The 27,915-nt window shown below is 35.9% G+C and overlaps 1 protein-coding gene across 4 annotated transcripts in view; it reads right to left on the bottom strand.

Moving 5' to 3' along the window:
- Positions 1–27,915, bottom strand: part of ZEB1 (zinc finger E-box binding homeobox 1) — a 304,864-nt gene that overhangs the window by 33,560 nt on the left and 243,389 nt on the right. For 3 of the 4 annotated variants that reach the window (XM_081100685.1, XM_081100687.1, XM_081100686.1), the window contains 2 exons: positions 13,221–13,280; positions 4,500–4,661 (listed from right to left, as the gene is read on the bottom strand). In XM_081100685.1, the coding sequence (XP_080956811.1) occupies positions 4,500–4,661; positions 13,221–13,280 (222 nt within the window). Of the gene's footprint in view, positions 1–4,499; positions 4,662–13,220; positions 13,284–27,915 lie in introns of all 4 variants that reach the window. The other variant, XM_081100684.1, reaches the window with a different exon arrangement.

Below are 27,915 nucleotides of genomic sequence, written 5' to 3'. Positions count from 1 at the left end.
GTAATTAACCGTACCTCCGCTACACTTCCCATTGGCTAATCAGCGAGATATGCAAATTAACTGCCAACAAAGATGGTGGCTGGAAGCCATGCAGCTGAAGCAAGCAGGAGGTTTGCTTGCTCCAGTGATGGAGGAAGCCAAGGTTCTCCGCCTGCTGCGGCCTGCTCTAAGCTCGGAAAGCAACAGCTCCAAAAGCAACAAAGTTTCAATTATAGAAGCTAAACAAATCCAAGATACCTGCTTTCAGCCAGCTACGACCTCAGAGCTGGGAGTGCCAGTGAAGGCAACAGAGTTTCAATTATAGAAGGTAAATAAATCCCAGAATAAAAAAAAAAGAAAAAAGGAGAGGCTGGGAGCTTCAGTCACAGGCCAGCCTGAAAACGGCCCTCAGCCCCTCACCCAGACTGGCCAGGCACCCCAGTGGGGACCCCCACCCTGAAGGGGGTGTGACCAGCTGCAAACAGCCATCAGCCCCTCACCCAGGCTGGCCAGGCACCCAAGCGGGACCCCCACCCTGATCCGGGACACCCTTCAGGGCAAACCAGCTGGCCCCCACCCATGCACCAGGCCTCTATCCTATATAGGAAAAGGGTAATATGCAAACTGACCCTAACAGCAGAAAAACTGGAAATGACTGGTCACTATGACACACACTGACCACCAGGAAGCAGACGCTCAATGCAGGAGCTGCCCTCTGGTCAGTGCGCTCCTACATGGGAGAGCTCTGCTCAGCCACAAGCCAGGCTGATGGCTGCCAGTACAGCGGTGGTGGTGGGACCTTCTCCTGCCTCCTCAGCAGCACTAAGGATGTCCGACTGCAGCTTAGGTCTGCTCCTCGCTGGCAAGTGGACATCCCCCGAGGGCTGCCGGGCTGCCAGAGGGATGTCTGATTGCCAGCTTAGGCCCAATCCACCGGGGAGCAGGCCTAAGCCAGCAGGTGGTCATCCCCCCCCGGGGTCCCAGACTGTGAGAGGGCACAGGCCGGGCTGAGGGTCCCCCACCCCCCTGAGTGCACAAGTTTTTTGTGCACCCGGCCTCTAGTCTATATATATAAAAGGCTAATATGCTAAGTGTCCGACCGTTGGACTGGTCGCTATGATGTGCACTGACCACCAGGGGGCAGGCACTCAATGCAGGAGCTGCCCAGCTGCAGTGACTTGGCAGCTGTGGTTCTCAGGTGATGCACCCTGAAACCAGAGAGGAGGGAGCCCAATTCCTCGTGGGGCTGTGCAATTCCACCTTCAGCTGTGGGTTATGTAGTTCCTGGAGCAATGCCGGCTCCGAATCTGGTTTACTGCACACTTGTGTTTGCGTTCCATACCCTGTATGACAGCAACTTTGCAGAGCATCCTCTTGCACTCGGGATGTTGGAGAGCCATTTTTGGCCCAATCCCCGCAGGCCAGGCCGAGGGATCCCATCTGCCAGCGGGATCCCTCTCACTCTGCAGACGCTGGGGAGATCTGTGGGAGGTTGGATCCAGGGCGTGTCTGGCCCGTCTTGCCCAGTCCTGCCCCACTGGCCATCTTCTAATTAATTTCCTTTCAAGGTGCATGAATCTGGGCACTGGGTCAGTAGTAGGATTATAATGCCAATAACTACAGACTCTCCAAATATACAAATATTGATAATCAGCACACTGTCATTAAGCTGAAATGTAGTGTTCCCAGGGGCAATAATCTATAGTGTTCATATATGTGAACTTTTGGCACAATGGAAAAAAAAGTTCTGAAGTACCCTACTTCTATTTACTTTGTCACTGATTTAGTTACAAAAAATATCTCTATTCTAGAGTTAAACTTCTGTTTGTTCTCTTTTTTTTCATGGTTTATACCTGATTTAAGGAAAGTAGTTGAATTTATGTTGTTTTTCTATACCATCTTTCTCAATTTCCTTCAAAAATTTAAAAGTTGATTGATACAATGCCATTTACATTAGCATCAAGAAATGTGAAATACTTATGTAAAAGCTAAAAAAATGTGTATGAAATTTATATGAGGAAAACAACAAAACTCTGATGAACAAAATCAAAGAACTAAATAAACAGATATTCCAACTTCATTGATAAGGAGACTCAATATGGTCAAGATGTCAGTTCTTCCCAACTTCATATATAGATTCAATGCAATCCCAATATATATCCTAGAGGGTTGTTTTATGGATATTTATAAGTATTCTAAAGTTTATATGGGGAGCCAAGAGGTCCAAAATAGCAAACACAATACTGAAGAAGAACAAAGTCAGAGGACTAACACTACCCAACTTTAATACTTACTATAAAGCTATAATAATCAAGACATGTGGTATAGACAAATGGATCAATGAAACAGAACAGAGAGCCCAGAAATAGATCCCCATAAATACTGTCAACTGATCTTTGACAAAGGAGCAAAGGCAATACAATAGAGCAAAAACAATTTTGTCAACAAATGTAATAAAACAACTGAACATCCTCATGCAAAAAAAAAAAAAATTGAATCGAGACACAGACCTATACACCATTCACAAGTATGAACTCAAAATGGATCACAGACCTAACTGTAAAATGCTAAAACTATAAGACTCCTAAAAGATAAGAGGAGAAAACCTATATGACATTGGTTATGGTTGATGCCTTTTTAGATACAACATTAAAGGCACAATTTATATAAAAAGTAACTGACAAGCTACATTTCATTAAAATTAAATGCTTCTGCTCTAAGAAAGATAATATGAAGAGAATTAGAAGACGAGCCAGACTGAGAAAAAGTTTTGCAAAAAACACATTTACTAAAGGATTATTATCCAAAATATGCAAAGAACTCTTAAACTCAATAAAAAAAGTCAAATAACTAAAAAATGGGCCAAAGACCTTAACAGACAGCTTACCAAAGAAGATATAGATGGCAGATAAGTATGAAAAGATGCTCCACATCGTATGTCATCATGGAAGCACAAATTAAAACCACAAGATACCATTACACATCCATAGAACACCCAAAATCCAGAACACTGACAGCACCAAATATTGGTGAGGACGTGAAGCAACAGTAACTCTCATTCAGTGCTGGTAGGAATGAAAACTGGTACAGCTACTTTGGAAGGCAATTTGGCAGTTTCTTGTAAAACTGAATATATACTCTTAGCATACAAATCCAGCAATTGTGTTTCTTGTTGTTTATCAAAAGGAATTGAAAACTTATGTCCCTACAAAAATCTGTGCATAGATGTTTATAGCAGTTTATTCATTATTGCCAAAATTTGGAAGGTATCCTTCAGAAGGTGAATGGATTAATAATCTGTGGTGCATCCAGACAATGGAATATTATTCAACACAAAAGAAATGAACTATCAAGCCCTAAAATGACATAGAAGAATCTTAAGTGCAGATTTCTAAGTGAAAAAAAGTCAATTTGAAAAGGCTACATATGAATCCAATGGAAACATAAAGATGAGTGGTTGCCAGGGGTAGGGGAGATGGGGAAAGATGAATGAATAGGCAGAGCACAGAAGAATTTTTAGGTTAGTGAAACTACTCTGTATGATATTATAATGATAAATACATGTCCTTATACATTCGTCCAAACCCATAGAATGTACATCACCAAGAGTGAACCTTAAGGTAAACTATGAACTTGTAATGATTATGTTGTGTCAATGTAGGTTCATCCTTGTCAAAAAAGAAAAGTACCATTCTGGTGATTTATGTTGATAATGGGAAAGGCTTATGAATGTGTGTGGGAAAGGGTTATATGGGACATCTCTGTATCTCTGTCTCAATTTGGTTGTAAACACACAACTGCTCTAAAAGCCTTAAATAAGTTGATTATTTGACTTTAAGCTACATATATCCATTAAAGTGAGACCCTGGAAAAATCAAATCAGATTAGGATCTTACAACTTGATATATCCTTAAACATTCTAAGTAATGTCCTAGCATTTGGTACAGATTTTGCATACAACTTCTTAGCAAGCTATTTTCATCTGTTTCCAGTTCATGAAGGAAGGGCAGAACGAATAACAGCTTATTTCTTTTCAGTAGATTATGAACACTTTCTTACTGCATTTTATTACTCTTTATACAGTGGCTGTTCATATCAGAATGGACTAAAGCAGATAGAGAAAAACCCGTTGTCTCCAAATTAGTATGTTTGAACCAGACAACCATGTTTTGCTTGCTAGAAGAAGAGTGGAAAAGAATCAATGGGTAGTAAGGGTTATTCTAATTTCTATTTACACTACTTGCTGCCATGTTAGAGAATGGAAATCAACTTCCAGGCACTGTTCTAAGCATTTCATATGCAGTGGCATTACCACTATATACATTAGATGCCACTAATATTACACTATACTGTTATTATGGACAATGTTCTTAATTAAAGAGATTAATCTCTACAGCCACCTGCAATCAATTCTGGCTTTCAAAAATGTTCTCTATAGTAGGATAGTAGGTTCCTACAGTAGAGTAATAGAAATAATCCTTTAAAGATGAAAACAAAAACAGCTGTGAAGCTCCATTTACCATTTTCATCATGACCACTGGCTTCTGGTGTGCCCTGCCTCTGGTCCTCTTCGGGTGCCTCAGGGTAAATGACAGCAGTATCTTGTTGTTGCAGGAACTCTTCAACATTAGGATCATGGTTTTGTTCATTTTCTGCATCTGAATCGCATTCATCATCTTTTACTAAAATAAATGCATACTTTATAAATAGCAATTTCACCACCAAGTTATTACCAAGATTTTCTAAATGAGGAATTGTTTATCTTGAGAGAATATGAGATTGTTCTTAAATTTGTAGGAAATATTTACTGAATATTAAAAACAATATTCACTCATTTGTTATAATTGATTAAGAAATCATTTTAAGCCTGGCTGGTGTGGCTCAGCGGTTGAGTGTTGACCATGAACCAAAAAGTCCACCTGCCCCCTTTCGATTCCTGGTCAGGGCACATGTCTGGGTTATGGCTCGATCCCCGGTGTGTGCAGGAGGCAGCCAATTGATGTCTCTCTCTCATTGATGTTTCTATCTATCCCTCTCCCTCTAAAATAAATAAAAACTTATTAAAAAAAACAAGTCATCTTTAAAATAAATTTAAAATGTTATAAAAGTATTGACATTTTCACAATATTCCCTTTAAGCTTCAGAGTTATACTTCTATTCCATTTTACTGATAAGCAAGATATGGAGACAGTTAATACAGTTGGCTGAATTTCTAGCTTTTCAGTCAATGTTAAAGCAAGGAAAAAAGGACAAGAGAAAATCTTAGCAACCTACTGTGCCATTTACTCAGTTGTACCTTAAATTTGAATCAGTCTCAATGTAAACCACTCTAAAATATAGTTCAGTTATGTGACTTCTTAGAAAATAGTTTTAATAGTTATCCATATGTAGAAAGAGTTCTAGTAAGAGTCAAAATACCAAGTTGATACAATAGTTTCTAGCATTCATATACAAACAGGGCTATTCATGTACTACTTCTGCCTACATAGATATTTAACTGTGTCATTAAGACAGCGGCATATTTTTTCTTGAGTTAAAAGAGGTTCTAGATATAATAGAATGGTGCTGGCTGGGTGAATCAGTTGGTTGGAGCATCGTCCGGTACACCAAAAGGTTGCAGGTTCAATTTCTGGTTATGAGTTCTATTCCCAGTCAGGCATGTACAGGAAGGCAACCAATGGATGTTTCTCTCTTCCCTCCCTTCACCTCTCTATAAAATCATTAAGCATGCCCTCAGATGAGGATTAAAAGAAAGAAGAGATAATGTTTTCACCTTGAGAAGGTGGCCCAAAGTGCTGCTGAGTTTCTAAAGCAGCACTGCTACACTAGGGATTGCCTCCATTCCCCCTACTGGCTCCAGAGGAGAGAGTGAGTCTCTCTGCTTCATGCTGGTGGTGACTGTAATGGGTTAGGTTGGCTCCCATATATCTCCTGGCTGACTTCTTTATGAACTTCTGGCTAAATTGTCAATTCTAAATTTGTAAAACAGCACTTCCTAGCAGACTAAAATTGGGCCAAATTAAAATGATGATGTATGGGCACTTTTTTTGTTCAGCAGTCATTAAAACTTGCTAAATCTCCTGTATAGTATTAGTAACTGAACTCCTTGGGGTGGTTGCTGTTTAAAACCTTAGAGTCAATGATATAGTAATAATGGTGACACATCATTTCCTGCCCCCCATCCTTTTTAATACAACCAATAGTTATTCATGATTAAGCATCTGCTATATACTACCAGTAGTCACCAATCTGGGGTTACTGGATCCAGGGGTAAGGATCCAGTAACCACTTTAAGAGGTAAGTGGTACTGTTAGTTTTGAGGGACTCTATTTCCAAATCTTCAACTTCCATGTATGCTCTCTTAGAATCCTGATGGTTCATTTTCTATCTTCCCCTTTTCACAGACTAAAAGGCAGATCCCTCCATCAATCCAGTACATAATATGATGCATTGCCTCACAGCATTAAAACCTCCAGGTTTTTAAAGGAAAAAATTAAAAATATTGACTGGGAAAACCTTCTTTATCGCTTAATCAAGGCAACATAAAAGCATGATAAGCCTTCCAATTTCCTGTTTACATGAATATCTATCTGGATAAACACAGAAACTAAAATGGGGATATTATAGTTCTAGTTAGGAAGCTCTGAAATCAGCTATGTAATTAATACAGCCAGAGGGAGTGAGAGTAATTTTCCTTTAATGATATCACCTGTTCCATTCCATATTATTAAAAAATTCATTGCTTTGCAGGAGCCTGGGGAAGCATAGCAAATCATATTCTCAAAAATCATTCTTAACATCTGTCATTGGCTGAAATAAGCCTTTTTTTTTTTTCTGTTAATCCTCACCCGAGGATTCCTTTATTCCATTGATTGTTAGAGAGAGTGGAGGAAGGGAGAAAGCGGGGAGGAGCGGGGGGAAAGAGAGAGAGAGAGAGAGAGAGAGAAAGAGAGAAACATCGATGTGAGAGATACATGGATGGGTCGCCCTTGACCAAGAATTGAACCTGAGCCTGAGACCCTTCTGTGTGTGGGACAACGCTCTAACCACTGAGATCACTAGACAGGGCAACAATAAGCATTCTTTGAATAGCTAAAGCAGTAAAGTCAGTGTCACTGAGTCTTTTCAATGTAACTTTAAGTACAAGTTAAACTAGATAAAATCATGATAAAATTTGTATTTTATGTGATTTCTTATAGATTCATGTAGATTTAACAAGATACAATATTTTTTATCAAATTATAGTATAAAATATTTCTTTCATTTAAACAGTCTTCACTTATAAAATATTTATATTTTCTATATCCCACTAACTATACATACATACACATATATACATACATATGCTGGAATAATGAGTTTTTAAATAGTATACACTTTTAAGAATTACACAATTTGTATTTTAAATATGAACCTTGCATCTTCAGTAAGTTATAAGCTTACCTTTGCCCAGACCGGTTCTATGTAAGTGTGCTCATTTAGAGACAAATATATATATATATATATATATATATATATATATATATATATATATATATATATTTTAAAATATGTTTTTATTGATATCAGAGAGAAACATCAATGATGAGAGAGAATCATTGATGTGCTGCTTTGTGCATGCCCACTACTGGAGATCAAGCCTGCAACCAGGCATGTATCCTTGACCAGAATTGAACCCAGGACCCTTGAGTCTGCAGGCCAATGCTCTATCCACTGAGCCAAAGCAGCTAGGATAGAGACAAATATTTTTATAATTAATAAAAATTAGATTATATCTAAATAATCTTTTTAAAATATATTTTTAATTGATTTTTTACAGAGAGGGAGGGAGAGGGATAGAAAGTTAGAAACACCGATGAGAGAAACATCGATGAGAGAGAAACATCAATCACCTGCCTCCTGCACACTCCCTACTGGGGATGTTCCCGCAACCAAGGTACATGCCCCTGACCGGAATTGAACCTGGGACCCTGGAGTCCGCAGGCTGACGCTTTATCCACTGAGCCAAACTGGTTAGGGCAGATCTAAATAATCTTAACCTCATTGTTTGAATAATCTATATTTAAAATATATATTTATACTTTATACATTCCTCATTATTTTAATTTATATATTCGTCATAAAAGAAATTTAAAAATTATTAAATTTATTGGGGTGACATTGATATTAATAAAATTATGTAAGTTTTAAGTGTATAATTTTGTAATACATCATCTGTATATTGTATTGTATATGCACCACCCAAAGTCAAGTCTCCTTCTGTCACCATTTATCTTTCTTTACCATCTTCTATCTGCCCCCAAACCCCTTTCCCTCTGGTAATCACCATACTGTTGTCTGTTTCTGAGGTTTTTTTGTGGTTTTTTTTTTTACTTAATCCCTTCACTTATTTCACCTTGCCACCCAACATCTCTCTCCTCTGTTCTCTGTATCTTTGAGTCTGTTTCAATTTTGATTATTTTGTTCTCTAGATTCCATATATAAGTGAAATCATATGGTATTTATGTTTCTCTGACTGGCTTATATACTCTTCAGGTCCATCATCAAAATGTATATTGACATATTTATTTGAATTAGAAAAATAAAGAGGCACTTCTATTTTCTGAAAGAATTCCAGATACTGAATGAACTAACTTTCTAGTTATAAGGTATTGATCAAAATAGAGTTAGTTTATGTGGTAAGATAAAAAAAATATAAAAATGTATTGGAAAAAGGTACTAAAGCTAACAATATTTAAATTTCCCCAATCATTTCTGAATATATTAAACAAAGTTCCTCTAAGTGAGGAGAAAAAAGAATAACAAAATCCAAAACCTGATATCATTAGTCCTTTGATAAGTAAGTACTGGTAAAACTTTTTGGTATATATCCCAGAAAATGAAGGTGTGAATGATGCTAATTACTGGGAAACAAATCCTTTATCAAGTTAGGTGACTGAATTTTAGACATTAGAAATATTTGTATTGATAGATAACCATAACTTTGCATGTAATTCTCAAGATGTGTGAAGAACTGAGTAAATCAGTTACGATGAAAACATATTTTATCTTTTTATTTAGGAGAATAAGGTTATCTCAGTGCTAAACAAAAAATAGAAATAGAATTAATGCCAAACTTGCTTTTTTCTAGAAATCTGTGTCAGTAAACTATTGATATATGAACTAATTGAAGAACACTTCAATTCCTTTAACTTCATTTCCAATAACATTTTTCTTTAATAATTACTTATTAAAATGTGTAATGTATTTATGTTGTGGTACTGTGTGGTACTGATAATTATATCATAAATCAATCTATAATTTTAAAAAATCTTATGAGCCTTCTGGTTACTAAATTAAAGAGAAACTTAAATTTCAATTTATATACACATTTTCTTATAAAAATGACAGTTAATAAAAAATACATTCAAACAAGAAATATATACTATGTCGGTACCAAATTCTATAGGCTATGTAGAATGAAAATACGAGTTCAAGGAATAAATATTATGGTATAATTTGTGAGGCAATAAACATTATGATATAACAGTTCATATAATATAAAACTTAGAAGATAATAACAATATTATAGTTGTTGTGAGGATTAAATTAATTTATATAATTTATATAATTAATTAAATTAATTAATTTATATAGTATGTTTTTAGTACAATAATAGGCATTTAGTAAGTGCAATGTAATTGTTATCTATTTTCCTCAAAATAGTTCTGCAAGGTGAACATTATAATTTCTCAATTAAAAATTTTCCCAATAAAAACAGTTAAGGTCAGAAAAGTTAGATAACTTTTCCAAAATCACATAGTAAAAAGCAAAAATAAAAATAAAGAATTAAAAAAAATGCATTTTAAAAAAAGAAAAAAATATTGTTAATTTGGTCTCAGATGTCATTTCAAATTCTGGGTTCTTTCCAACTAAACTACACTGTCTCCATGAACCTGCATTTACCTAGTCAATTTCAAGCAGAAACCAGAAATTCTGCAATTTTATACATAAAATTTAAAGTGCTGGAAAATGCACACTGTGACTAGGTCAATTATAAAACAAAATCCCCAGTTTTAAGACTGATAAACATGTATTTCTGGACACATATGTAATACCCTTTGTAATACTTTAAGCAATAAAAAAAAAAATACTAAAAAAAATACCAAACAAACATGTATTTGAATACTAGAGATGAGCAAATACACAGAAACATATGCTAGCAATGATAATTTGTTTTAACATATAACAAAACTCGGAGCTGACTGTCAAAGTATAGAATTTCAGGAGAAATTCTAGAATCATTTGCAAAAATGTAGAATTATAGGGTTATAATTATAAATTAGTGAGAGCAACAATTAGACAAATGTTTAACATAAGAATAAAAAGTTTTATTTAGCTATTGATATTGTATTAGCATCAGAATAAAATATTTTTAGATGTTCTATCTTTACCTTCAATTTTTGAAACTTTGTGAAACTATTAACTATATAAACACAAAAGGAATGATTAGAAGGAACAAAGAATGTTTTAGGTGAATTTTTTCTCTTCTTATTTTAAATTAAATTTATTGGGGTGACATTGGTTAATAAAATTATATAAGTTTCAAGTGTACAATTCTATGATACAACAGTTGTATAGTACATTGTGTGTTTACTGCTACCCAAAGTCAAATCTTCCACTTTATCCTTTACTACCCTTCTAACCTTCCTTCTCTCTTTTCACTCTCTGAATACTAAACTGAAACTATAGTTCTCTTAACTTCATGAATTGCAAAAGGGAATCAGCTATAGAAAATATCTAACAAAGTTCTGAACTAATTATGGAACCTCTGTACAATGTTTTTGTTTACTTTGTTAGTACATTATTCCCCAGAAGTCAAGGAAGTAGCAAAAGAAAGGCAACACATAATTTTAATGTTGAACTGCTCAAAAGTCTCAAACATCTAATTCCATCCTTCTTTCCTTAAAACTGTACATATGAGGACTTTATTAAAAATGTTTGCTTACTCCTAGTTCCCCACGTTGTAGGGAAATAATGTAGCAGGGATCATCTTCATGTGGGTGGGAAAGATCTTACCTTTCAGGAGCAACTGAGGTTAATAAAAGGTTACTCTAACTTCCAAATGTGATTTTTTTGGGGGGAAGGGGGGGGGGAAGGAAGTTATGTACTCAGTACTTCAAACTGAAAGAATGAATTCACTTTTTGTAGTGAAGAGCAAATTGTAAGGTAAAACACTGTAAACCTGGAACTATGAGTGTCTTTTTTTATAGTATTTTGCCTAAAAGGACAAAATCTTCTGTAACTCTGCTAACACAAGTAATCAAAGTTAACATTAGGTAAAAAAGAAAAACACAGCAGTGTTTTGCATTCATTAACACTATTTTACTAATAAAAAACATCCAAACTAAATATGTTATATAATGTATAAGTTAGCATGACAAATATTTGATAGCAAGCATACCTAAATACCTTATTTATGCATGTTAAACACAACCAAGTTAAATGCAGACTACCCACTCTTAGGCTACAGGCACCATAAATCATCAAATATTCCATTATTAATTTGGAATGCACCTTTAATAACAGCACAAGATTTACTCTGTGTTTCATATAACTGACTGACAAATATGAGTGTTAATGTTTATATTATAGAAGACAATCTGTTTTGACACATTACTATGAAACATACTCATCTTCCATAATTAAGGGTAATTTATAAGTATATATGGAATAGTTCTAAAATGCACTGCAAAGAAAAGAAAGCTATATATGTCAAATCAAAAAAGATAAGGAAGAATAAAAATTTAATTAAAACTAGATGATAGAAATATTTAATTTATGGTTCAATATACAAAATACAATTATAATACTATTAAATATATTGAGAAAATTCTATATAATAAAGAGGTAATATACAAATTGACCATCACTCCAACACACAAGATGGCTGCCCTCATGTAGTCAAAGTAGGCCGCTCCCATGTGGCCACAAGATGGCCTGCAGGGGAGGGCCATTGGGGGTGACCAGGCCTGCAGGGGAGGGCTGTTGGGGGCAGACCAGGCAGAGGGCAATTGGGGGGGACAGGGCCAACAGGGGAGGGCAGTTGGGAGGGACCGGGCCAGCAGGGGAGGGCAGTTGGGGGAGACCAAGCTGGCAGGGGAGGGCAGTTGGGGGCAACTGGGCCAGCAGGGGAGCAGTTAGGCATCGATCAGGCTGGCAGGGGAGTGGTTAGGGGGTGATCAGGCTGGCAGGAAGAACTGGTTAGGGGCAATCAGGCAGGCAGGCAGGCGAGCGGTTGAGAGCCAGCAGTTCTGGATTGTGAGAGGAATGTCTGACTGCCTGTTTCGGCCCAATTCCTGTAGAATCGGGTCTAAACGGGCAGTCGGACATCCCTCAAGGGGTCCCAGGTTGGAGAGGGTGCAGGCTGGGTTGAGGGATACTCCCCTGCACAGTGCACTAATTTCGTGCACCGGGCCTCTAGTTATTTATTAATTTGAAATTCATTTTTGAAGTTTACATTCTAAGAGTTCCAGCTAACTTACATGACAAAATTTAAGTGCCTGGAATTATCATATATAAGATCTGGATTTAAGTTTTACACTTACTTTTTTGCTTCTTAAATATGATTTAAATTCATTATAGAGGCATAACCTTAAGTTTCAGGGAATTTGTATTTTTAGTCAGCTAGAAGCATATAATTTAACTTCATTTTGACCTTTTTCACTAACAGAAATCACAAGAAAAATTTGTGATTCTCTTGTTTGCTGTGACATATTCATTCAACTCATCAATATTAATGATTATCATCTGGTCTACAGCTAACCCATGATATTTGCTTATTTTGTCCTCTTCTGCTTTCTGGCTTATGGGCAATTCAATGCTGATCCTGGTAAATAATAATGAAACTCAAAATAGTTAGATGTGCATTTCTATAACCTTGTTAAAAAATCTGACAGAAGTTTAAATAATTATTTAAATTAGTTTGAATAATTATTCAACACTTTTTTTATTATCTGTAGATTACTTGACATTCAAAATCTGCTCTATCCTATGAATCTGTAAATTTACAACTATATTTAAAGAATACAAACTTTCATCTTTTTATATAGTACCCCATATGCCTAGGTACTTACACATGTAAGGAGGGCAAGATAAAAGAGAAGGAAAAAGACTAAATTCACGACTCACAAATGCAAAAACCAGTGACACAAAGACCTTGTTCAAAGACTGTAGTATGAAAGGAACCAGCAAGAAAGTACCTGTACATCCTGCTTCATCTGCCTGAGCTTCAGGCCCCAGGATTTCTTGTCCTTCCTTTCCTGCTAAAATCAAAGAGCAAAAGATTAAAATACATCAACATGTCACAAACACTTTAACTTATAGATATCTGAAAAGAAAATTTATAGATTATGTTTAAATTTGGATTTTTCCTTTTATAAATATAGTAATTTGTTGTTGAAAAGTAAAGCTTTTAAGAGATCCTTTTTTCTTTTTTTTTTTCTTTTAACAGATGCATCGTTTCCATTGTGTAAATGTACTGTAGTGTTTTTATCAACTCATCTACTGATGGGCACTTGGGCTGTTTCTAGATCTTAGCCATTGTAAATAATGCTGCTATGAACATAAGGGTGCATATTTTCTTTGATTGGTGTTTCAGGCTTCTTAGGATTATTACTAAAAGTGGGATGCTTGGTCAAATGGCAGTTCCATTTTTAAGTTTTTGAGGAAACTCCATACTGTTTTCCATAGTGGTTGTAAGCAGTCTGCACTTCCACCAGCAGTGTACTTTTTCTCCACATCCTTGCCAGCACTTGTTGTTTGTTGATTTATTGATGGTAGCCATTCCAGAAGATGTGAGCTGGTTTTAATTTGTATCTATCTGATGATAATTAATGACATTGAGCATTTTTTCATGTCTCTTGTTCATTTGTATTTCCTCTTTGGAGAAGTGTCTACTTAGGCTCTCTGCACATTTTTTAATTGGATTGTTTGTCTTTCTTTTGTTGAGTTGTATGAGTACTTTATATATTTTACAATATAATCCTTTTACCCTTTGAGATAACATAGAGAGACCTAGAGAGTATTATGCTAAGCAAAATAAGCCGGTCAGAGAAATACAAATATCACATGATCTCATGTATATTTGAAATCTCATGAACAAAAAAAACTGACAAACAAAATAGATCCAGAGACATGGAAACATGCAACAGACCAATGTTTCTCAGAGGGAAGGGCAGGGGAGATTAACCAAAGAACTTATATGCATATATGCATAACCCATGGACACAGACAATAGTGCAGTGAAGGCCTGGGGATGGGCTGGGAGTGGGGAGGAGAGGGTCAATAGGGGGAGGGAGGGGACATCTGCAATACTTTCAACAATAAAGATAAATTTTAAAAAAGAAATATCTGGGGAAAAGGGAGGGAAGTAAAGCTTAGAGAAAAAATTAAACTTTAGAAGAAATTAAGCAGATAGTTTTATCAAACACAAAAAAAAATTAGAAAAGCAAAATTAGTGATTTATATATAATTCTGAAATTATAAATATATTAGAATTGTAAGCATAGTGGGGTATTAGTATTGTTTGTTGTTGTTGTTAATTCTCACCCCAGGATATTTTTTCATTGATTTTTAGAGAGTGGAAGGGTGGTGGAGAGACAGAAAGAGAGAAACACTGATGTGAGAGAGACACATCAATTGGTTGCCTCCACACGCACCCTGACCTGGGGCTGTGAATTGAGCCTGCAACTGAGGTATGTGTCCTTGACTGGAATCGAACCTGAGACCCTTCAATCTGTGGGCTGATGCTCTATCCACTGAGCCAAACTGGTTAAGGCAGATATTAGTATTTTTTTTAGAAGAGAGCTCCACTTATCATTTCTTTCCCAAAATATAGATTTCTATGTTCTAGGCACTCTTCAGATATTCTATAAACTTATTTCCTTTAATTTTCATAACTACCTATTTTATAAGTTAAAAAACACACAAAACTTAAGTCTCAAGGAGGTTAAATAACTGCCCAAGGACATGAAACTTTAGGTGATAGAAGTAGAATTTAAATGAAGGTCTGAATGGCTGCGAAACCTCCTTTTACTACACCCTTGCTTGTCTAACTAGAGTATTAGACAACTAGAAGAAGTTGGGCCCAAATTTCATTCTGCCCAGAATAAAGACCGAAGGCACTATGCCTTTCTTTTATTCTATTCATTATTCTAACTATGGACTAATAGTAGTAAATAATAACAGGGGTACTGATAAATATTTCTAGGTGTCAATTATGCTCCTCTGCCACCTATATGTTTACTTGGTTAGTGCTACCTAAACAAACCACGTAGGCTGATTCTAGTCTTTTACACAGAATAAGATCAGAGAGAGTCAATATATGCATTATTTGGGCAAGCAAAAAGTATGTTTTATATATTCGGGTACATTTTATTTATTATGATTTATTAAGAACATGTACAGATAAGAAAGACATGAAGGAGTTAAAAACTGCTTTTTAAAAAAAATAAGTAGCAGAGTATATGTCATAATTATTAGAATATTTATAAAGTCATACTTGAAACATTATGTACTCATCTGTACCCCAACCAAATCCCACTAAATATGTTAGTCAAAACCTTTATTTAGATTTCCCTAAGTTTGATAATTGAATGGAGAAACAGAACATTAATCAAGTAAAATCTTTGCTCACATAAAAGCAAATATTTACTCATTAACTTAAAAAATATTTTATTGAATTTTAGAGAGAGAGGAAGGGAGGGAGGGGGAGGACAGCAATTTGTTGTTCCACTTATTTATGCATTCATTGGTTGATTCTTGTACTAGTATGTGCCCTGATGGGGGATCGAACCCACAACCTTGGCATATTAGTACTTAAAGATGATCACTGTGTGAAAAAAATAGTTAAAACATGTGCAAGCCTCTTTAGATTAGCATTTAAAAACACTATATAAAGTATATAATAATGATATTAACTTACGCTGAAGAATTCTCATTTTATACTTGCCATAAGCAAAATGACAATATAAAAATCCCTTGTAAAGTGTTTCTAATACTGATAGATAAGTACCAGTGTTTGCTAAGTGTCTGAAAATCTCTAATACCCTTTTCCCTCCTCCCAAAGCATCTACTAAAATGAAAATAGTAAATAGTATAATATTGGGGTAATTATATGATAGTAATATATTATTATTATATATCTATGCCCTCTGTTTTTCCTTAAATAAAAATCAGAACCATCAGAATTGCTTGTTAAGGTGGAAGATAACACTGATATTTAAAATAACATTTTGGAAATTACTATTTTTTTTTTACTTACAGTTATATTATAGCTCATTTAAACACTCCCTGCAATACAATTATTTATTACTTCTTCATTCCTTCATTTCTCCTTGGAATAAAATAATCTAGGCTCCTTCCTTAGATGAGCATTTAACATAGTTCAGAATGTGGTCCCAGACTTATTTACCACAACTTAAAAACTGGAAGTCTCCATTCTTCCCTCATTATTGGGGCTAGAATTTTGGTTCAACAACTAAAAATATATTGATTAATGAAAACAGAAAGATCCTAATGCTCACCTGTAATGTGAACATATTTCTCTCTCTGCTGAGTGCTATTAAGAGATAGCACTCAGATGGAACAGGCTCTTTCCTGCTCCATCCATGACTAGCACGAAGATATTCTGGAACAGAGGTTGTTCTAAATATTTTTCAAGTAGCATTCTCCCTGATGTGCTTTGTTCTTCTATTTTAAGAAATCTAAGAGAAGAGTGTGGTGTTGGCCAGAGGGAAGAGGGGCAGGAGCTGGGTGGAGGGGCTAGGTGGGGGTTGGGGGTGAGGAGGTGATAGGTACATCTGTACTAGTATTATCAATAAAAAAATAAGTTAAAAAAAGCTATACCGCCTGGCCAGTATGGCTCAATGGTTGAGCACAGACCTATGAACCAGGAGGTCACAGTTCGATTCCCAGACAGGGCATATGCCCGGGTTGCAGGCTCCATTCCCAGTGTGGGACATGCAAGAGGCAGCCAATCAGTGATTCTCTCTCATCATTGATGTTTCTATCTCTCTCCCTCTCTATTCCTCTCTGAAATCAATAAAACATATTAAAAAAAAAAGAAATCTAAGAGAAGAAAAGTAGTGTATTATACTTGTACATAAGATTTTCTCTCCTGTAAGACTTAATACATTATGAATGACTAACATGCAATCTAGAAAGGACAACTCGGATGCTCCTAGGTTTTGCTTTTAGTCTAAATTCCAAAGCAAATATATAGATGAGAAAAACTCCTGTTTTTTCAAATAATGGCAAAATATAACTGAAAAAGAAGTCATGAAATTCTACTCAGAATTATAGCTGTAAAAGATCAATCTCCAAGAAATTGTGGAAAGTGAAAAAAAGCCAATCCAAAAACAAATGTTATATATTGTATTATTCCATTTAAATAATATACTTGAAAGGACAAAATTATAAAACTGGAGAACAGATTAGTGGTTTTCAGGGGTTAGGAAAGTGTCAGAGGGGAGGGTGGGTGCATAAAAGGCAACTAGGGAGCCCGCGGTGATGGAATTGCCCTATATCTTGCCTGCATCAATGTTAATATTCTGGTTGTGATACTGTAGTATAGTTTTGCAAGATGTTAGTTACCATTGGGGGAAATTAGGTAAAAGGTACATAGTATATCTGTATTACATGTGAATCTAAAACTACTTTTGAATTATTTGTGAATCTATAATTATATCAAAAGTAAAAGTTTAATTTAAAAAGTCAAGAGAAAATATCACAAATTTAGGTAAAAAGAGGTAGCGCTTGTTCATTCTGCATTAAGATGGAAGTCCTAGTAGGTAAAAACAAAGATGTCAAATGCAATTAATTTTAGTTAAAAATCCAAAAGACTTATATTCAATGGCAGAATAGATCTGCCAAAAATACAAGACTGATTACTCAGTTTAGCACATGTACTAAATTCTAAAACTTGCATTTTTGAAATTCATACCAATGTGTTTCTAACCATTTCTAACCATGTGTTTGCGGGAATATTTTACAGCAATCTCTAATAAGGCAAAGTGGCTAACTGAATCAGATTTTCTTTTCCTGCTTTCATCTCTTCCTCTACAACACACATACACACATGCCATACATATTTGTACCTGCCTTTCCTCAAGTTGTTCCCTCTGTTTAGGATCCATTACCCTTTCCATCTAAATAACTCTACTCATCTAGTTCTTTAAAGGTCAGTTCCTATTTCTCTCATTTTGTGTCTTCTTTGACCCTGCTCTCTGCTCTTCCCACCCTACTGTCCCTGCTATAGAAATACGATACAAAAACAAAATACTTAAAAATTTCTAAAATTTAATAAAATATGCAAATCAATATATTCAAGAAGTAAACTGAATCTCAAGCAGAATAAAGCCTCCAAATTCCAGACTGAAACCATCAATCAAACTCTGAAAACTAAAGTAAAAAAATCCTGAGAAGAGCCAGAGAACATAATACATAAATATGAAGGGACAATGATTCAAAAAGATAGCAGACCCAGACAACAGTATAGTATTGGCCTGAGGGAAGAGGGGGAGAGGGCTGGGTGGAGATGGACAAAGAGGGGGTTAATGGGGACATCTGTAATAGTGTAAACAAACAAACAAAACAGTCCTGGCAGGGTGGCTCAGTTGGTTGGAGCATCATCCCATACACCAAAAGGCTGTGGGTTTGATTCCCAGTCAGAGCACATACCTAGCTTAAGGGTTTGATTCCCTGGTTGGGGTGCTTTTGGGTATGGGATAGAAAGAGGGAAAATTATATTAGAGGGATACTTGAAATGTCAGAAATGAAAGACAACAAGAGAAATTATATAACCCATGTGACAAGTACAACATAAAGTAGAGAGGGTAATGAGACTCATATAGGTTTCTATATTTCACCTGGAGTGGTAAAAATATTAGTTCTAAGTAGAATGAAAATTTAAGTAAGTATTCACATTCTAATCCTTATAAAAACTACTAAAAAATCTATATAAAGAGATAAAGTATAAAGTGAAATAAAAATAGAATACTAAAACATATTCAAATGATCCAAAATAGGACGGGAAAGGAGAAATAGAAGAACAACAAAGCAGAGAGAACAAACAGAAAACAAATACTATATAATGGCAAATGTAACTGCAAACATCAACAGTTACATTAAATGTAAATAGTCTAAAAATCCAATTAGGTACAGAAATTTTAGAATAGATTTCAAAAACCAAGTTCCATATAGAGTTATTTCATATCTAATAATATGGGTAGGTTAAAAGTAAAAGGATGTAAAAAATATACCAATGAAACACTAATTGAAAGAAAGGCAGGGTAATTATCCTATATAATAGAAGGCTAATACACAAATAAATAGACCAAATGGCGGAACTGAACAACTTAACAACCAGTTGCTATGACGTATGCTGACCACCAGGGGGCACGCGTGGAATATGGCAGGAGTCAGCCACGGTGGGATAGTGGAGCAGGTGAGTAGGGGCACCAGACCAAGTTGGGGCACCTGTCACTGTCAGGAGCGAGCCTCTGGTGGTTACTAAAAATTCTTTGCTCCTGCATGTCACCATCCCACTTGGTGCTTGCATCTGCTGCCAACGCTGGCCTCACTTGCACCTGCTGCCAGCGCCTGGTGCCAGCCCCGATCACTCGGCACCATCAGTGGGTGTGAGCAGCAGCTGCCAGCCCCAATCATCTCTCAGGGCTTCTCCACCTTGCCCTGCTCCTGAGGGGCGATTGGGGCCGGCAGCTGCCTCTCGCACCTGCTGACGGCGACAGCCCCGCTTTCACCCACTGCCAGTGCTGGCCCCGCTTGCACCGGCAGCCAGTGCCAGAGCAGCCACTTGCATCTACTGCCAGTGCCTGGCACTGGTCCTGATCCCTTGGCGCCTTCAGTGAGAGCAGCAGCTGCCAGCCCCAATCACCCTTCAGGGCTTCTCCACCTCCCCCTGCTCCTGAGGGGCAATTGGGGCCAGCAGCCACCTCTTGCACCCGCTGCCAGCGTAAGCCCTGCTTGCAACCGCTGCTGGCACTGGAGCTGCCACTTGCACCCACTGATGGTGCCAGCCCCACTTGTACCACTGCTGGTGCTGGCCCCAATCACCCTGCACCTTCAGCAGGTGCAAGTGGGGCCGGTGCTGTCAGCGCATGGAAGCAGCAGTGGTGGGAGTGGGGCTGCTGGAAGACTGGAAACTGGAGGCCATGGTGTGAGGGGCCAGGTGGGGGCACAGAGGATGGCCAAGACCCACCCTTGTGCCCACGGCAGCCTCGCAGCCCACAGTTCCTTTCAAGGTGCATGAATTTGTGCACTGGGCCCCTAGTTTTAATATAAAAGTAGACTTTGGAGGTAAGAAAATTACCAAAGATATGGAGAAACATTACATACTGATAAAGGCCAATTCACCAAGAAGACATAATCTTAAGTGTGTATGCATCTAGTAACAGAGCTTCAAAATAAATAACTGACAGAACAGAGTGTAGAGGCAAATCCATGATTATAATGGGAGACATCAATACAAATTAATGACAACTTAAAAAATTTAAAATAATGGTATCATATAAAGTATGTTCTCTCACTATAATGAATTTAAAGTAGATATCAATAGCATAAAGATAAGAAAATCTCCACTATGGAAATTAACACACTTCTAAAGAACCCCTGGGCCCAAGGGAAAATGAAAAACAACAGATCAAAATTTGTAGGAGGTACCAAAAGCAGTGCTTAAAGGGTAATTTATAGTATTAAACTAGAGGCCTGGTGCATGAAATTCATGCACTGGGGTGGGAGGGGGGTCCCTCAGCCTGGCCTGCATCCTCTTGCAGTCCAGGATCCCTCTCATACTCTGGGACCCCTCACTTCTTACCGCCCGCCTGCTTGCTGCTCCTTACCACTCAGCTGGCTGTTCCTTAGTGCTGCCATGGAGGCGGGAGAGGTTCCCTCCACCAGCCGTAAGCCCAGCTTCTGGCTGAGTGGTGCTTCCCCTATGGGAGCATCCTCACCACCAGGGGAAGCTTCTGCATTAAGCGTCTGCCCCTGGTGGTCAGTGTGCATCATAGCAACTGGTTGTTCCACGGTTTGGTAGATTTGCATATTAGGGTTTTATTATATAGGATGCTTAAGGTATAAAAGAAAGTCTCAAATCAAAATTCTAGCATCTGTGTTAAAACATAAAAAAAGAGCAAATCTGCCCTAGCTGGTTTGGCTTGGTGGATACAGCCTGTGGACTGAAGGTTCCTGGGTTTGATTATGGTTAAGGGCACATGCCCAGGTTGTGGGCTTGATTCCCAGTACGAGGGCGTGCAGGAGGCAGCTGATCAACAATTCTCTTATCATTGATGTTTCTATTTCTCTTTCCCTCCCTTCCTCTCTGAAATCAATACAAATACATATATTTTTAAAGAAGAGCAAAAGAAACCCAGCACAAAGAGAAGGAAGTAATAAAGAGCAGAAAACAATAAAATTAAAAACAAAACAGAGAAAAAAAAATGAAACAAAAAAGCTGATTCTTTGAAGAGATCAATAAAATTGACAAATCTGCAGCAAGACTAACAAAAAAGAGGGATGCCACAATTTACTAATATTAGAAATGAAAAGAGAATACCACTACAAAGCCAGCAGATATTAAAAAATAATACAGGAGCTACTATGAGTTCAAGTAGTAAACATTATAATATGCATTTCTGACTCTTAAAGAAGAGTTTATTCATATTTTAAAAAATGACTGATAGTAAGTATTAAATGACAGATAGTAAGTTTGCCCTCCACCTGAAGTCAACTCGTCTTCCATCATCATATATTTGATATCCTTTACTACCACCCTATATATAGATCATGTATCATAGAAATGAGCACTTGAAACCTATATAATCTCATTAACCAATGCCATTCCAATAAATTTAAAAAGAAAACAATAAATAGAAAAAAAGTCAATGTTTTCAATGTGTCAGATATTACATTGTTTGTAGCTACTTACACTTAAAATGAAAAATTCTATATGCCCACTAAGCAACCTGTGAGTCAGTACATAATCAGTTTACAAAATATAAATCAGGAGGTTTAATAACAGTACCTCTTAGGATAGGTTGTGAGAATTAAATTAATAGCGTATATCCTTAACAGTATACCAGGCACATAGTAAGTACTATGTAATTGTTAGCGATTTTCCTAAAAGCAGACTTGTAAGGTTCACATCTTTACACACATAAATTTGAAAACTTCTAAATGGATCAATACCTCAAAACTAGAAGCTACTAAAACTTATCCAAGATAAAATGGCTATCGTAATTATTCCTATAACTATTTTAAAGACTGAATTTGTAGTTTAAAACCTTCCCTTAAGCCCAAACCAGACAAAACTCCAGACCTAGACACTTAAAGAAGAAATAGCACTAAATATAAAGGATCTTTTCAAGAAAATAAAAAAGAAAGGAACTCTTTTCAATTCAATTTATGAGGTGAGGATTACCTTTATACCAAAGACATATAACAATAGTACAAAAAGGAGAGAAAATTATAGACCAGTGGTTCTCAACCTGTGGGTCGCGACCCCTTTGGGGGTTGAACGACCCTTTCACAGGGGTCGCCCTAAGACCATTGGAAAACACATATATAATTACATATTGTTTTTGTGATTAATCACTATGCTTTAATTATGTTCAATTTGTAACAATGAAATTGGGGCTCACCACAACATGAGGAACTGTATTAAAGGGTCGCGACATTAGGAAGGTTGAGAACCACTGTTATAGACCAATCTCTCATGAACACTGATTCAAAAATCTTCAACCATATATTACATTACCAAGTCAATTTCAGCAATATATGAAAAAAAAGACTAAGTGGGGCTTTCTACTAGGGAACCCAAAGGTGGTTCAATATTTGGAAAACGCATTTTACTGTATTAACAGGCTAAAGAAGCACAAACACATGATCATATCAAGCGAGGAGAAAAAGCATTTAAATTTGAAAACATTTCAGCATCTGTTCAGGATGAAAACTCTCAGCAAACTAGGAATCAAAATTTAGTTTGATAAGAGGAAACTAAACAAATCTATAGCTAACATTATTCTTAAAGGTAAAAAGCTGAATACTTACCCTCTAAAATGGGAAAAAAGGAAAATCTCCACCCTCACCACTCCTGACAACTTGTAATAAATCAATAAAAATATAAGATATACAAATTAGAAAGAAAGAAATCAAGCTGTCTGTATTTGAGAAGATTATCTACATAGAATTCCCAAGGAAATCTACAAAAAAATTCGTAGAACTACCAAATTCACAGGATTCAAGGTCAACACATAAAAATCAGTCATATTGCTTACTATTTAACAACAATGAACAAATGGAAAAAAACAAACAAATGGAAACTAATTAAAAATAAAATATTTCCAACAGTTTCTCCTTCCAAAAAATGAATACATAGGTATAAATCTCACAAAACATGTTCATTATCTTTATTTTGAAAGAGAAAGCACTGAACAAAAAAGACATATGGCAGTATAAAAAAAAAATCAACATACAAAAATAAGCCACATTTTTACACACTAATGAACCACCTGAAAGAGAAATAAACGTCTCATTTACAAGAGCATTAACAACAAAAAAAATACACAGGATAAATTTAACAAGGAGGTTAAAGATTTGTACATTAAGAACTATAAGACACTGATGAAAGAAACTGAAGAAGAGACAAATATATATAAAGATATCCTGTGTTCACGATATTTGGAAGAATTCATATTGTTAAAATGTCTATACTACTCATAGACATTTATAGATTCAATGCAATCCCTATCAAAATCCCAAATGTATATTTTTTACAGAAATAGGAAAAACCTTAAATTTATATGGCATCACAAAAAACCCTGAACAGCCAAAGCAATCTTAAGAGGTAAGAACAATGCAGGATATATCACACTTCCTGATTTCAAACTGTACCACATGACTATAGTAATCAAAACAGTATGTTACTGGCATAAAAACAGACACATAGGCCAATAATAGAAAAGAAGGAGAGCCCAGAAGTAAATTCCTGCATATAGTGATCAACTAATATTTGACAGAGGAGCAAGAATTCTCAAGGGGGAAAAATACAGTCTCTTCAATAAATGGTGTTGGAAAACTGGACATTCACATGCAAAAGAATAAAATTGGACTCCTATCACACAACTCACAACAATTAACTTGAAATGGACTGTAGATTTTAATATAGTGTGAAACAATAAAAATCCTAGAAGAAAATATGGGAAAAAGTACCTTGACACTGGTCTCAGCATTGTTGTGTGTGTTTTTATGGCAACAAATGCACAGGCAACAAAATAAAAATAAAAAATGGGACTATAAACTACAAAGCTTCTTTCTCTACAGCAAAAGAAATAATCAACAAAATAAAAAGGCAACCTATGGAATGGAAGAAAATGTCTGAAAACCATAGATATGAAAAGGAGTAAATATTCAAAATATATAAGGAACTCATACAACTGGAAAGCAAAAAAGCAAATAATCCATTTAAAAATGGCCAAAGGACATGAATAGACATTTTTCCAAAGAAGATATACAAATGGTCCACACATAAATGAAAAGGTGTGTTCAATATTACTTCTCATTAGAAAAATGCAAATCAAAACCACATTGAAATATCACCTCATATCTGTCAGAATGGCTATTATTAAAAAGACAAGAGCTTACAAATGCTGGTGAAGATGTGGAGAAAAGGGAACTCTCATGCACTGTTGGTGAGATTGCAAATTGGTGCAGCCACTATGAAAAACAGTGTGGAAGTTCCTAAAAAAATTAAAAATAGAACTATCACTTTAGTTAGTTCTTCCCCTCTTCCCATGTATATGTTTATTATTTATATCAATATGGATACACGGATATAAATGTCTAATCACTATACTGTATACCTAAAATTAATACATTGTCAACTGTAATTAAAAAATAAAATTAAAAAATTAGCACTACCATATGATCCAGCAATCATACTTCTGGATACATATCTGAAGGAAAAGAAATGACTATATGAATTATTTGCACTTCCCTGTTTATTGAAGAATTATTCACAATAGCCAAGACATACAAACAACCGAAGTGTCCATCCTATATAATAAAAGCCTAATATGCTAAGTATCTGGTTGTCTAATCAGCTGTTCCACCAAAGTGTAATATGCTAATGATATGCTAAGGCTGCTCAACCACTCACTATGATGTGCACTGACCACCAGGGGACAGACGCTCTGACCGGTAGGTTAGTTTGCTGCTGGGGTCTGGCCGATCGGGACTGAGCGAAATGGGTCGGACACACCCTAGAGCCCTCCTGCAGTCCCTCCCTCACTGGCCAACCTCCCATATCCCTCCCTGGCCCTAATCGTGCACCCTTGGCCTGGCCTGCGCCCTCTTGCAATCTGGGACCCCTCAGAGGATGTCGTAGAGGCGGTTTTGGCCCAATCCCGCAGGCGGCTGAGAGACTCCACTGGTGCATGAAATCGTGCACAGGGCCTCTAGTCAGTGATAAATGGATAAAGAAAATGGGATATATATATATATATATATATATATATATATATATATATTCCACTTACCAAAAGGAAGCAAATCCTGCAATTTGCAATAACATGGATGAACCCTGAAGGCATTATGCTAGGTAAAATAAGTCAGACAGAGAAAGATAAATAATATATCACCTCCTTATATACAAAATCTTAAAAAACTTAACTCATAGAAACAAAACATAGATTGTTGGTTGCCAGGTGCTGGAGGGTGTGTGTGGGAAAAATGGCAATCAAAGGGTACAAACTTCCAGTTATAAGATGAATAAATTCTAGGAACCTAATGTACAGTAGTTAACAATACTATATTGTATACTTGGAAGTCCTAAGAGAGTAGATTTTAAATAATCTCACTACACACAAAAAAATGGTAACTATGTGAGGCAATGAATGTGCTAATTAACCTTACATTAATAATAATTTCGCCGAAACCGGTTTGGCTCAGTGGATAGAGCGTCAGCCTGCGGACTGAGAGGTCCTGGGTTCGATTCCGGTCAAGGGCATGTACCTGGGTTGCGGGCACATCCCCGGTGGGGGGTGTGCAAGAGGCAGCTGATCGATGTTTCTCTCTCATCGATGTTTCTAACTCTATCTCTCTCCCTTCCTCTCTGTGAAAAATCAATAAAATATATTTTAAAAAAAATAATAATAATTTCATCATATAAACATACATTAAATCACATTGTATATATTAAACGTACACAATGTTACATGTCAAATATATCTCAATAAAACTAGAAAAAATAAAATAGTTTTTCTCATAAGCACAAAAAACCCTAAAGAAGATCTAAATAAATAGAGAGACATACCACATTAATTAATTGGACAACTCCTAAACATTATAAAGATGTAATTAATTTCAAATTGATGTATAGATTTAAAATATTGAAATAAAGATCCCAGCAGGATTTTTATATAGATAAGATTATTCTAAAATTTACATGGAAAGGCAAAGGAACTACAATAGTCAAAACAATTTTTAAAAAGAAAATGTTGAAGGAATAACATTACTTAATTTTAAGAATTACTATTAAGTTACAGTAATAAGATATGATACTGGCAAAAGGACAGACACACAGATAAATAGAACAGAGTCCATAAATATATCCCCACAAATTTCTAATAGAGGTATAAAGGCAATTCAATAGAGAAAGTGATAGACTTTCAACAGTGTGGAAATAATTGGACATCCATATTAAAAAAAATGAACCTCACCTCAATCTTCTTCTATGTTATAAAAAAAAAAATCTCAAAATAAATCATAGATCTAAATAAAAAAGAGAAAGATATAAAGGAGAAAATTCTGGTGATCTAGGGTTAAGTAAAGAGTTCCTGAACACGACACCAAAAGCATAATAAAAAAAAGAAAAAATTGGTAAAATGGACCTAATCAAAATCTAAAAGTTTTTCTCTGTGAAAAACTAGGATAAGAATAAAAAGGCAAATTACAGACTGGGAGAAATTATTTACTACAACTATAAGGAATGCTGAAAACAACAATAAAATGAAAGTAAAATAAATAACCTGATTAGAATATGAACAAAAGGTATGAACAGACATTTCACTGAAGAAGATATACAGATGGCAAATAAACACATTAAAAAATGTTCAAATTTACCAGTCATTAGGGAAATGCAAGTGAAAACAACACCTAGTCTAAAAAATACCTATTAGAATGGCTGAAGTAAAAACCAACTGGTAAAATCAAACGTTGTGAGGATGTGGAAAAAGTGGATCTTTCATACATTACTTGTGGTATGATATTGCCACCCTAGAAAACAGTTTTGTATTTTCTTAAAACATTATACACTTAACATATTACTTAACACTACTACTTCTATGTATTTACTCTAGGGAAATGAAAACCATGTTTAAAAAACCCCCACATATACACAAATGTTAATAGCAGTTCTATTTATAATCTCCATAAATAACCCACATGTCTTTCAGTGGACAAGTAGCTAAGTAAACTGTGATGTATCCATAAAATGGAATAATAATCATAAAGAGTCAAACAACTGATGCAACATCTTGAATAAATCTCAAAGACATGCTGTGTGAAAGAAGTCAGATACAAATGTTTCATATTATGATTTTGTTCATATGACATTCTGAAAAAGACAAGCTATAGTGACAGAGACTAGATCATGGGTACCAGGGTTTGTGGTGGGATGTGACTAAAAAGGGGTAGCATGTAGGGTCCTCGGTACTACAATGAAAAGGATGTGAAATCTGCCAACAACCAAATGAACAAGGAAATAGATCCTCTCCTACAATCTCCAGAAAGAAATGACACTGTCAACATTTAGACTTTTGTCCAGTGAGATTTGTGAAGAACTTATGAACTACACGGACTGTATGATAATAAATGTGTTGT

This window comes from Myotis nattereri (genome assembly GCF_964212035.1).
Source record: "Myotis nattereri genome assembly, chromosome: 1".
In the NCBI taxonomy this organism is placed as follows: Eukaryota; Metazoa; Chordata; class Mammalia; order Chiroptera; family Vespertilionidae; genus Myotis; species Myotis nattereri.
Note: the sequence above shows the minus strand (reverse complement) of the source record. Positions and strands in the feature narration are given on the sequence as shown.